At 34.2% G+C, this 13,351-nt stretch overlaps 1 protein-coding gene across 3 annotated transcripts in view; it reads right to left on the bottom strand.

Moving 5' to 3' along the window:
• Positions 1–13,351, bottom strand: part of LOC308053679 (connector enhancer of kinase suppressor of ras 2-like) — a 212,566-nt gene that overhangs the window by 48,360 nt on the left and 150,855 nt on the right. For all 3 annotated transcript variants that reach the window (XM_080365216.1, XM_080365214.1, XM_080365215.1), the window contains exons 12-13: positions 12,702–12,787; positions 11,002–11,256 (exon numbers count right to left, since the gene is read on the bottom strand). In XM_080365216.1, coding sequence (XP_080221342.1) covers positions 11,002–11,256; positions 12,702–12,787 — 341 coding nt within the window. The remainder of the gene's footprint in view (positions 1–11,001; positions 11,257–12,701; positions 12,788–13,351) is intronic.

Below are 13,351 nucleotides of genomic sequence, written 5' to 3'. Positions count from 1 at the left end.
ACTGTCTACAATGACACACTTAAAAGTTCTCATTCTTATAGGATTTGCTGTCTTTTACTTTCCACAATAATTCGGATGCTATGAATTTTACAACTAACTTTTCATTTTCTCTGGTTGCTACATTAAATACTACCCTTTAATTGTGCTGGTGACCGATTCAGCTAAAATATTCTAGCAAAAGTGAGTAACAAAAATGGTCACTGTTTAAATAAGAGAATTTAGCTGGTTAAAAGTAGTGAAACAGTGCCCTTACATGTAAAAGCAGAGTTCTCCCACATAGCTTGTTGAAACCAGGCAAAGGTAGGAGCTCCCCATTGAGTAATTGAGTACACAAAACTAACAAGCTTTCCTGAATGCTATAAACAACTTAATTCTCCTTAGAGTACACTGAAATCTAGCCTAAAGAGCCTACAAAACTGAAAATATAGCATCTCGAAATAGTCATATATTCTTGACGCAGACTGTAAGAGATAACAGCATACATCTAAAGCAAAATATCTGTTTGAGGAGCTAATGTATAATGCTGCATAATAAATGTCAGATTTCTACTGCTGCTAATGCACTAATAAATATGAATCAAGCAATCTGATCATCCCTGAAAATACTGTGGACATCCTGGTAAAACACTGTGTGGCTAACGGAGTAAAAGAGCTTTGACAGCAGCACTACCTATACTACTGTTACAAAAATAGAATTTATTCATACTAGAAGGCTCAAAGATTTTCTTCTTACATCCCTCTGCTTTCTAGTGTTACTAATTTTAGCAGCTAAAGGTAGGAATAATAATTTATTCAGTTTGTTTCCTATTCCATTTTGTAATTAATAGAGGCTTTTCTTTCTTTCCTGAAACTGCTCCCCAAGTAAAAGCAGTGTTTCCAAATCAGGGTTTATTCACTTCCTCTCCCAGATGGGACTCATCCCACACTCCCTTCCCTGACAAAGCTAAAATAGCCCTCCTTATTCACACTGTGCTGGCCATCTTCTTTTCATCACCTGTATTACAAATTTTCACTACTACTACAGAACCAGTCCGGTTCCTTCCTTCCAAAAAATGCACAAAGAACAACAGTATCACAGGTGATCACCTTGCGTTATGGTTGCAAGATTCCTTTTGATCAGATATATTCCATTAGTACAGCTGTAAACAATTGTTAGGATGTTATGAACTTGCATGTATTAGACTGAAAAAGACACTAGAATGAAATGTGATTGTGCTAATAAAACATGGTTTTTAGACGTCTTTCAACATGACTGATTTTTTGCATTAACAAGCACTAATTTTCAAAGATACTGTATAATTCAATCTAATTAACCGAAACATAGTCTGTAGCAGAGAAATATTATAAAGGTTCTATAGTAGTGGGAAAAAGAAAATGAGTCAACTACTCAGGTATTGCAAATTGTAACTGATTATTAGTTCACTGTAATTCAGAAAAAACCAAAGAAGACTATCTGTATAGAAGAGGGAGAAAGTAACTGATAAAAGTACTTGAAAGGCAAAAAAAAAATTATTACCATTTATGTTTTTATCAATACTTAAGTTATTAGGAAAAAATATCTACTGACCAACTCATTAATAACACATATTATTACTAGTATTTAAGTATGGGCACTAGGGATTACTACAGACGTGTATGACCTTTTATTCGACTATTTGTATCCCCAAAGAAGCTGTCACTGGAGTCCAATCTTGTTGCTAGCTTGAAATGCCAACCTTAAAAAAGGATTTCTGATAGCACATAAGGAAAAAAACACGCACTGGCATTTCTGTAGATGCATACGTATACCTATAATTAATTTTCTCATGTAATTATAATTACATGCACAGATACAATACTGACATTGACTTATGTGGTAGACTCCTGTCTGCAGTTTCAGCAGCCTTCTATCTCCTTTTTCTGAGTAGTTGCTTCTTAACAGTTCCTGCTATTTAGAAAGCAAATTGCCTTACTCTAGTTGGCAAACTACAACTTTACTCCATCTTACTAAAAGGCCACTTTCATGACTAGCAGACATGTGGGAGGCTCAGGAGGCACTAGTCTTGTCATGCTGTCACAGACTATAAAACAAATTCTGTGAAATTCAGGTCACTGGCACCTATCAGCCTTCTTTAGTCAGCTCCATATTTATGTAGCTCTAGGGATTTCAGCTGATCTACTTCTGTCTTGCACAAGTAGAAACGAAAGGACAGTAAGGCCTATATGGTCTAAGAAACAGTCTGATGATCCTCTCCCAAAGCAAAATCTGTAGAAACTCCTACTATTTTACCTGAAATTTCAATAAATAACTGATAACAAAAAAATCATTCCCTCTAATTGGGATTTCATAATGAAAAGAAGTATTTTCCCCTAAGGAGTAATTGCATGGATCATGGAAAAGGACCCTGAACTGTAGAGATAGTGTAAAAACATTCAGAAGTCATTGTTTACTTGTTGTTTACTAGTGGAAGAGACTACAATAGTTGGCAATAAGATTAGACTAGTTTGATAATAAGTTTTACAAAATCCAATGGTCAAATGCAATATATTAATTCCATCTAGATATGCAATTTCTTCAGATGCAAAAAAGATTTTTACCTTTATTATGAATACCACTCTTCTATACTCTGATATTGAATCCCCTACAAAAAATATTGCTTCTGCTGCTTCCTTAACTCACATATTCATTATCCTAAGCATTTCTTTAAATTATGTTTGTTCAAAAGTGAAACAGTAGCCCTGTTGCCAGGGGCTTCACTCATCTCTCTAGCTCAGTGAGCTATTGCTTAACCCATTGAATACACTTGCAAAATTATTATCTCAGCTAAAAATGAGAGCAGCTTTTGAGGTTTTTCATCCACACACTGTCACTGAGGGGAAAGATAATAGAGACAGGAAATAACCTCATGCAATCTACATCTGTGTGCAGTTCAGAGGTACTCAATTTTTATGCTGAAAAAACCAAGATGACAGGTAAGAAAATTAACTAAAGACAGAAGAATAATATCTACTCAGAATTTATAATTATGTGTACAGTATAAACATTATGTTGGCATGTAGTAGGTAACAGAGAAAGCAGCAAAATTTTTAACAGAATGGAAGTTCCAGTTTTTGGAAAAATGTTACATCCAAAACAGAAGCTATGTCAGATTATACACAAGGTTAAAAAAAGTATTCTAAAAGAATATCTAAAGGAAGACTATGTTGTAGCTAACAATTTATCTTATGTAGCAAAGCAGAATAGTCCTAAAGGTCAAATCACTACAATGGGTAAACTGTATTTTATGTATAGCCTACCCTTGTCCCCATCAATGCACTTTTTTAATTAAACAAAATTAAAGAAATTTAAGGGAGCTTTAATCTGAACAAAGCTGTAAAAGGTAAACAAAAAAAAAATATCCACACACAGCCTGAAAAAAACTCCCCAATAAAAAAGTTTTTTTCTTCAAAAACTAAGAATAAATACTGCATTCCAAAGAAATGTGTGGTGTTTCTTTTGGTCAAAGAAAAGCAGCACATTAATTTGTAAATATATTTGTGTTCTCCAAAACTTAATTTGATGTAATTTTAATTAAATCTAATTTAAAATCTTTATTTTAAACAAGATGTAGAGCAAGTGAAGTGGACATTCACTTGGAACTAGCCACTAAAGTTTAGAGAACAGAATTTTATTTCATCACAGAAAAATTACAAGGTAGAATTTAATTCCATTTAATAAAAGCTACAGTGAAGTTTCATCTATTTCCCATGAAAAACATAATGCAGTTCTTCTTGAAGAGAAGTGTTCAGAGCTGTAATACAGTCGGAAATCCAATCACATGAGATTTGGTTGTTAGAGATGGAATGTATTTGGAACTGCAACTTTCCACTGTCACAAAGCACAACCATTTTCTTGCTGAGAAGTTAAGAACAGCCAATATTCAGCAGTGATTTTGCTGCACAGGATTCCATGGGAAAGGGAAGGGAAGTGGCAGAAGGGGAGTAGCTGAAGTTGTAAGGATGGGGTGTAGCTCAAGAATTTACACAGGTCTGGGAAGAAGACAGTCAATTCCTCCCCATTCCTTTTTCTCACTTTCCCCATTCCTCTAGGTATAGGCTACCTACGATCCTGCCCTGACTTTGTGTCATTCAATGTTCTCTCTTGTCCACCAAAACCTTGTTCTCATTCTCTTGCTGTGGAAGGTAGGAAGCCTACTGAGAAGGTAAAGAGGGAGAGGACAGAGACCTAAGTCTTAGCTCTGTTGTGACTTTCTGGAGTCAAAGGACTCCAGGAATGCTTCACAAATAGCAATTTACACATGAAGATACGGTAGGTTAATGAATGCTTCATTTGCTAACTTTCATTGGTCATTTGTAGTGGTTCATTTGAAGACTGCAGAAAAACATAATTTAAATATGCTCTAATACAGCAAAATTACTTACAAAAACGTGTATGTTTGGATAAAGAAAGCTGTCATGCTGTAAAGCGTCCTAATAAAACTAGCAATTTAAAGAATTCAAAACAAACAAGGTAGCCTAAACATTTGGAAGCAAGCAATAATACATCGCCTGTCTCACTAAGAGATCACTCATGAGATGACTTGCTGAAACAGGTATCACAAGCCAGTGGAAATACATCATTCCTAACCAGCGCAGCATGGTCAACACAAAATTCCAGCCCCAGTCCTGACATACAGCATGACTGGAGCCTGACAGGTCTACAACACGTAATGGAGATACTTGTACCATAGCTGAGCTTCACAGTGCTCTGTAGAGACGGATGGACGTATTATGCTTGGGTCAAGATGCAGTATATTATTTCAGGAATAAACTCAATCATTTTTCTAAGTTGCTTCCAGATCTGAAAAGGTGTATCTGAAACAAACGCTGGTTTGCATTGTGCAGATACACGCACTAAATTTGGTTTAGTTTAGAGAATCTATAAATGGTTTTCACTTTGCATTATACACAAACGGTACTGAAAGTTCAGATTCAATGGTGATTTAAACTCTTTGTGCAGTGGAACTCACAGGCAAAACTTTTCAGCATATGACAGAACTTACTTTATGGAGTAAGTTGCTCGGGACTAAAACCCAACACAAATCCAACTGCCATCTTGCTTCTCCTTACTACCAATAACTGTTTTCTATAAAAATCAAGGACAACCATAATTCTAGACGAACACTGTTTTAGGCCTTTTTTTCCTGGATTCAGGTTGATTATGAAGTTCTCGATTACTAAGTGAATCTGGAAATCTAAAAACTGTTGACATGATTAATAAAAAAAGAACATATCAACATTTTATTGCCCTTTATTTTCCCTTGTACTGTTAAATGCTTTTTCCCTTTTGAACTGTTTATAGATTAATGAACAGTGTAGTCTAGAGAATCGTGTCTGAACAGAACAGTAAGGAAATTTTTATTGGACATTGCTACTGATGGATCCATCTTACAATAATTGCTAGCTCAAGCCTTCGTGTGCACAGTTATGGCACAGTACAAATGCAAAATAACCTTATTAAAATCAATACAAATGGACAGAATCAGTCTGAAGCTACAGAGACTAGAAAGGCTTATGTTAGCTTCCCTGAGCAGCTAGATTCAACATAACCATCCTCATAGTGATTTCTCAACATAGTTGCAAGTTAGGGAAAGAAGGTTTTCCATATTACAGATACTTAAATGAAAAGCAAAAGGTAGATTTTTCCCCCAGCAATTCAGAAAGGAAATAAAACTCTAAAGAAAGTAATACTTATCTGTGGCAGTTAGCAAAGTTTTGTTTCTTCCTGCAAAACCAGGAAGGAAGAAATAAAATATGAGCGCTTCTCCTACAAAATTGGCAATAAAAGACTGCTCCTTCAGTCATATGGAGCTGAATACATATGATTCTTCCAGACTATCTGAATTATTATACTTATCATAGTGGCACTCAGACTGCCTAGCATCCAAAAAAAGTGTCTGGAACATCTGGCACATCCCAGCATGCATGCATTACAGAAAAAGAAAAGATCTACATTGTTTTTGCACACATTTCAGCATGTACCATTAAACTTTATGTTGTTTGTGAAGCTGCCTTCTGCAGCTCCAAGAACAGCTAAATAGCATTTACGTAATTCTGTGCTAAAAGGCATGCATTACCAACTTCCTGTGATCAGCAGGAAGAAAATAAAAAGCAAGTTAAGCAAGTGCTGTCAAACAATGACTAATCCTAAACTACTATAATGCTTCAAATTTTCTTTAAAATAAAAAGTAACTACTGCCATAACATTCTCAATGACTACCCTAAAGCAGCCATTATTTCTGTTTTACTATGTAGGGAATATCTAAACAAAAGAATCTATCATAAACTTCATTAAAAATTAAGTCTCTTCTACACACTGAATTTTAATTCACAAAAAATTTAGAAGATACAATAGTTTATAATCCAGTTTCTTAATATATGACACTACAAAACAAAATATCCAACTACTTTGAAGATAATAGGCCCAGAACATTTATCGCCAAGTAAAAACAGATGAGAGATCATTATCTTATTTGAGAATTTAATGTAGTAACCAGCAAATTAGATTTCTGAGCTTCTGAAACTAGTGGAAATCCGAGGCAGTAAAACCACAAAGTTGAACACCATGTGAATTTTCAGACTGGGTCTGGAATAAGAACTTCAGTATTCCTTTTAGACAGAAGCTGGATCCCATACCGCAAAATGTAACCAAGCAGTAGAAAATGTACAGTTCATTAGAGTTTTTTAAAATCCTGAACATCAGTTTAAGGATGGAGAGTGTTTTCCATAAAAGAATTTTTGTGGGTTTTTTAATGGTGAAAAATGCAAAATGAGATGTTTCTCACGTACATCTGGTCTACTGTGCAGGAGTCCTACTTGGTAAGTTAACTTTTTTCAGAATGAGCTCTGGTAATACAAACCAAAAACATATTCACATTTTAACTCTATTCTTGTAAGCCCAGGGTATGTTCCAATAGTGTATTTCCACAATGCTATAATGGATATACTTTTGTGATACTTACATCTGCCTCACTGTATAGGCTTAATCTGGTAAACAATATCACGTCAGAAGTGAAGCATTAGAAAACATAGGAAGTCACGTTCTAATAAATACTCTATTGATTAATAATTAATTCTAACAACCTTGTTGTAATTGACTCTTTCTTAGATTGTCTAACATGTATTACAGAATTGCATATCAATTAAAATTAGAGTTATAAATATGTCCTGAAAGGGGCAGTGTTTCTTGACAGTAATATTTTCCTGCAACTTAGCTTTATGCATCATTTTATATCCTGGGCATACTGCCAATATTGCATTACCTAAATATCCATTTTATATAGTAACTCTGCATCCTCACAGCAACTTATGAAATCAGTCTAATTGTTTAATTTTAGGTTCCAAATCAACATTCCTTCCAAAGCATCAATCTAGTGGTGAATCTATGCAATTACCAATTTTGTAAAAATTCTTACATCTATGTCTGGTAATTTAAACTACTGTTAGATAAGTGCCTTTTTTTTGTGTGTGTGTGTGTGTATGTATTTATGTAAGTGCTTAGAAAATAAAGCAAAGGCTAAATGACATTGCATATCTCAATTTCTCCTTCCGTAATGCCATACTTGTTTGCTTACAAGACACTATCACTTTCCCTTTACTAAGGATGATTAAGATCATATTTAACAGTATAATCTCATTTTTCCAAAGCATTTATCTGGGTTGAAATATATCTAAAAGTTGTTCTGGGCATGTGTTAAGTGTAAAGTAATTAATGGGAGTTTGATTATGACAGTTATGCAGGTTTGACTTCCATTAAAAAAAAAAACCAAACCAAAAAAGCAAATGAAAAAAACAAAACAGTTTTTTCATCTAATACTACTGCTGCCAGACAGCTGAGAAAAAACAAAACAGAATAGAAGAGGAAGGAAGAGGTAAGTTCTCAGATTTTTTTGTTTTGTTTTGTGTGGGTTTTTTTAATACGGAAGTAACAAAATCTGTTTTATGGTAATTTAGTTAGGTAAGGTTTAGAAGTATCTTCATTAACCTTAGTCTTGTGGAATGAATTCTTGATAGAATAAAATCTCATTATGCAATTAAGTAAATATATTAAAATGTTTATGAAAATCCTGGTAAATACCTTTAGATATTAAGGAAATGACTACTTAAAACCTAAATTTCTACCTAGAAACACAACTACCTGATATTTTTCTCTTCCTTTTTGATATCAAGATGCCATTAAACATTCTTTGATATTTAATGTTTCCATTCTCAGTAGCTATCTTTTAGGATAGATATGCTAATTTTTTTGCTTTGCTTTTCAGAATTCTTTCAGTATTCAAAGTGGAAAGACATTGTTAATACAAATGATTCTGTACTGGCAAGAACCCACAAAACCTGTGTCAGCAACTCTTGTATATTTGTTGACTCAGTTCCTCTTGTATATTTAGAAGGCAGTTGACTAAGTGCCTGAGATATTCCGATTCCTATGACTATCTCCTGAAGGACTGCAAAAGTCCATCTCTAATGTTGTCAGAAGATTTAGATGATAAAAGAATTCAAACCAGTTTGTCAGTCCATGAATAATCATTTTACACGTGTCCTCCTCTGTAATTACTACACAGTATAATAGTTTATGAAACACGTGCTGCATTGGCTTTTTGAGTAGATCAATCGCTACATGTAATGTTTTCGCCACCCATGATACCACCTTTTTTCCAGTTTCCTGCTTTTCCTTTAGACCCTTTACAGTTGACATATATCTTTAGGTTCTTTTTCCATATTTGTGTTATCATACAATATCACATTATTAATTTATCATGTCTGTTTCAAATAATTGCATTTCTCTTAATACACAACGAAAGCCACAGAATGAAGAACTGCTCCTAGTCACTGTGACTTACCAACAGAAAACAGTTAACAAAACCAGTTTAAATCTGTGTATTATAATATCACAGACATTTAAGATAATATTTCTATAATATACAACTGTTTTTTTTTTCTGTATAGAGTGATTTGCAGACTGCTATATAGAACATAAAGCTTATATGATGGTATGGAAATTGTGCAATATAATATACACTTACTTCTGAAATCATGGTGAGTATGTGGCATGTTAATCTTCAAGAGAAATGCCAGTTTTATTTTTGAAAGAGTATTCACTTCAGGACTACCAGCTTCTGACTACTTTGGTGAGATTTGTCTGTTGCTCAATATCTGCCTCCTTATACCTTCCCCTGAAGTTAAGACTTTTGTCATTGCTAGGCTAGAAGGGCAATAGAGCTGATTCAATTTGGTGATTTCTTAAAAAACTCCAAGCATTAAATTCAGGTTTAACTGAACTAAACAGCAACCTTTATCCTAACTTTCCCAGGACTTAGGACTTTAAATAGAGTTTGCATTGATGATGAAAAATAAATCACATGACAACAGGCTTGACTCTGGGAACTTTACTAACAACTACCATTATTTAAAGGGTGCAACTAGCATTTTACCACATATACCCCATTTTCCTTTCTTCAGAAGTCAGCATCACTCTTCCAAAAATTAACTAGAACAAATTGATTAATCTACCAAGTAATGAAATATTGTTCAGGTTTTTTTGCAGAATTGCATAATAATTTTCTCATTCATCCTAGTAAACTAGCTACTGCTTTTCTCTCTGGATTTGAAACAATTTTCTTTGACTTTGTGATCCTGATTATCTCTGTAAGTTTATGGACAGAATAAATATCTCCTGCTAAACAATCACATGACTTGATTTATAAACTACCTGACTTTCTCTGAAGTTGGAGAAAAAAATCTTACTCCTTTTCCAAAAATACTAATTTGAAGTGGCATAGGAAAGGAAAACTTAAATTTCCTGAAGTCATAATAAAAGTATCTGATCTTCAGGCTATAAAATGTTGACAGCTTGCAGCAACAGAGATGAATCAACGGCTATATTTCACCCCTGAGGTGAACCTTCTCAGACTTGGTGCAAATGCAGTTATCTCCCAAGATTTTGCTCAAAGAGAGAAGCACCAAATAGAAGCCCCGAATGCAGAAAAGTCTGAAGAAACTTGCTAAAAGTTCTGCTTTTTCACTTATATCTTTCTAGAAGAAAATGCACCATGATTAGAAAATAAATGCACCTTTGCAAGGTTCCATACAAATGTGGGGAGGAAATAGGCTTCTTTTCCAGTAAAAACTGCCCTGAAGATAGTAAGGTTTGAGCACAAAATACTTTGAAGCTACTACTCTGTGTCATGAGAATGGAGCAGTCCTCTCCAAATGGTAGGACTATGAGTAAAATTCAAGAATGCTTCTATAAAAAGCAATATGCACATACAAAGCATGAGCTGTGAGGACTGATCTCTGAAAGGCTGTTGATTATTTCAAGACATCCAGATCAGTACAGTGAAATTCTGCACTAGCTGACAGTCATGAGAACCTAGTGCTGTCTCACAGTAGCTACAAGAACTGGCTGGTCATTCATCTGATTAATTATATTGTCTCCATAGGTTTTAGTCCAAAATATTTCCTCCATTATCAGTATGAACAAATTCATGTTACTAGATTGTTGCCATGGTACTGCAATTTAAATAAACAGTAACTCCATTAAGCTTATCTGTCTTTATAAGACATAGTGCTTGAAGTGGAAATATAAAAGCATATAGACTAATCTATAATTATTACCAGAAGCTGAGTATAAGATCCTTATGAACTTTTGAAAAAATAATATGGTCAAATTAAACTAAACTCAGTGAAACTGAGTAATTAAGAGCAGTATTTTACTTGAAGCATCCAATATCAAATGGTCCTTGCCTTTCATTTTTGCACTGTGTCTAGGCTGTTTTTAAGTGAAATCTATCGTGATACTGACATTAATCAGCTTTCTTAGGCTATAGAATATAACATTACAACACACAGTAGAAGAATATGCCTTTATAGTTGTATCAGTCCTGAAAAGAAAATATTGTAGTGTTTTCCATGTACTTTAGGTAATAGTTTTTTTAGGTAAAAAATAGGTAATAGGTAAAAAAAAAATATTTTGTTACGTACTTACATGGTAAAGTGGAACTGTATTGTTTTCTGCTAGTGAGAAATTCAAGACATCTTGCTGTCCAGGCTCGAGCCTAACATTAATAGTAGACGTCAATACAGGTGGACTAATAGGGTAGTTTGGACTGCTTGTGTTTTTGCCCTTTTTTCTTGACCTACGACCTGTGTCCCTTTTGTTGTCTTTTTGTGTCAAAGGCTCTTCTTGGATAACCAGTATCTTGTCATCACTCAGATACCGCAGGAGTGAATTCTCAGAGTCAGTTGTTGGAGGAAAAAAAAGAAAAAAAACATTAGTAAGAGGAAATAAAGAGAGAACCATTTTGACTGCATCTATATTGTCAATTTGGTTAATTCCCCACTTTCTCTGAAGCTCTTTCGTCTGCAAACTTATTTGCACCAAGGTTCCAATCAAGTGCAAACTAAGTAGTTGGCACAAAACCTAGGCACTGAAAAGATGGTGGAGCATACCCAGGTCCTTGCATGACAGATGGCATGAAGCTAGTCCACATCGTATGGCTTGTGTAACAAAGAAAACCTAAATACAGCCAAAAGGTTTCAGTGAAATGCCAAAGATCAACACCCAGTACTATTAAAGCGGAAAGACTGATGTGAATGTCAAGTGAATCGTGAGGGTTCGCACTGGACTCAGTACCACATTTACTGATGCCTCTCTGCCATTTGAGGTGAAAGTGGCTAACACATAAAATATTTGTAAATTGTACCAAGCAGGAAGCATCTCTGGGACCATTCCAGAGACAAGGATTGTAATTTCAAGGAACCCGACAAATTGGAATAATGGTCTTAAGGAGATGCACGGTATACTTGGGAACAATTTCAAAATGGGAACTGACCAGGCATCAAGTCTAAGGAAAGGAATTTATAACAGTGAAATACAAACTAAACATAAATCAACGTATTTGGAATAAATCAGAAAAGGCTTGTGCCTTAAATGATATTTATTTTCTCTTGGAATGGAAGATTACTGAAAAGGTAGTTTAAAATCCTGTATTAATTTTCAAGAATGTAATTCAATTTTGTCACATTGTAACTAGTCAAGTTGAACTCCTTTCAGCTACCCACAGTGTGCCTAAAACAGTATTTATTTAAGAATCTTTAACAATTGGCATAACAATAAACATAGGAATAAATATATTTGCATGTTGGAAGAATATATTTTGAATTATATAATTGCTTTTTAACAGAGGAAAAATAGGAAAAAAGGAACTTTGCTATCACCATGCTTCTTCCAAAGTTCATAATTCCCACTGGAATTAATAGAAGTTTATATGATTAGAACTGCTGGTCTGAACACTGACAGTACAACCGCTGATTCTGGTTTCAAATATTTATTCATACTAATCAAAGTGTGTCTCAAAGGACATTACCTTACATCTAGAACACCATTGTTTTCCAGAAATGTGAAGATTAAGAACTGATTGCAATTAACATATATCTGAATGTTATAAGTCTTTTCCCTTGATGTTTATTTATCTTTGTACTAGAATTAGAGTAAATCCCTCCAACTAATACAAACTTTTAAATTTTCAGAAATAGAAACACCAAACCCCAGACAGTAAACAGGCTTTTTTATATTCTCTGTGACACTCAGGAAAAATAGATTTGGTTCCTGTGATGATACCTTCATGCTTCTTAAGTAACAAAGAAGAAAAATCTTAGAGAATGGGGAAAAAAAAAATACTCACCTCTGCTTCCCCTCTTGAACATGTTTTGTTCTTTTGACTCCCCTATCCAACTATATTCAGTAGGCATAGAAACAGGCCTTAAATCTCCTGGAAACAATTCAAGATAAACCAATATAATTTTTGAAGACTAAAAATAGAAGGCTGTAGAATAAGTAATGTCTATAAATCACAGGCATGACATGACCCTTCAGAGCAATCCTTTTTATCAGCACTGAAGCATTATGAAAGCTGTAGCATTCAAGATCAATTAAGCATCATATATGCTGGGTTTTCCTCTTCATTATACCGATCTGAAGGAAAGTACCACTGACTATGGTGAAATCACTTATAAACGTAAAGAAGATTACAAATTTATTTTTCAACTGTGTTCTTAAAAACTTGCTCACACATTAAATAGGTGTTTTGGAATAAAGAGAGAATCAGTTTTTAAAGAAACTAATATGCTTTAGTAAAAGTATTTATACTTCATTATATTAATATCAATTAATTAATATTAATTATCATAACTATGAATACTGATACAACATTACATATCTATCAGTTAAACAGTAAAACCTATCTGGCCTGGAAAATCCCATGGTGACTAATGAGGGGATCTCATTTCAAGGAACATTAATTCCAAATGCCTTAAAAAGGAAGCATGGTGTGCAG

This window comes from Falco punctatus, assembly GCF_963210335.1.
Source record: "Falco punctatus genome assembly, chromosome: 15".
Classification (NCBI taxonomy): Eukaryota; Metazoa; Chordata; class Aves; order Falconiformes; family Falconidae; genus Falco; species Falco punctatus.
This window is presented reverse-complemented; position numbering and strand designations above follow the sequence as displayed.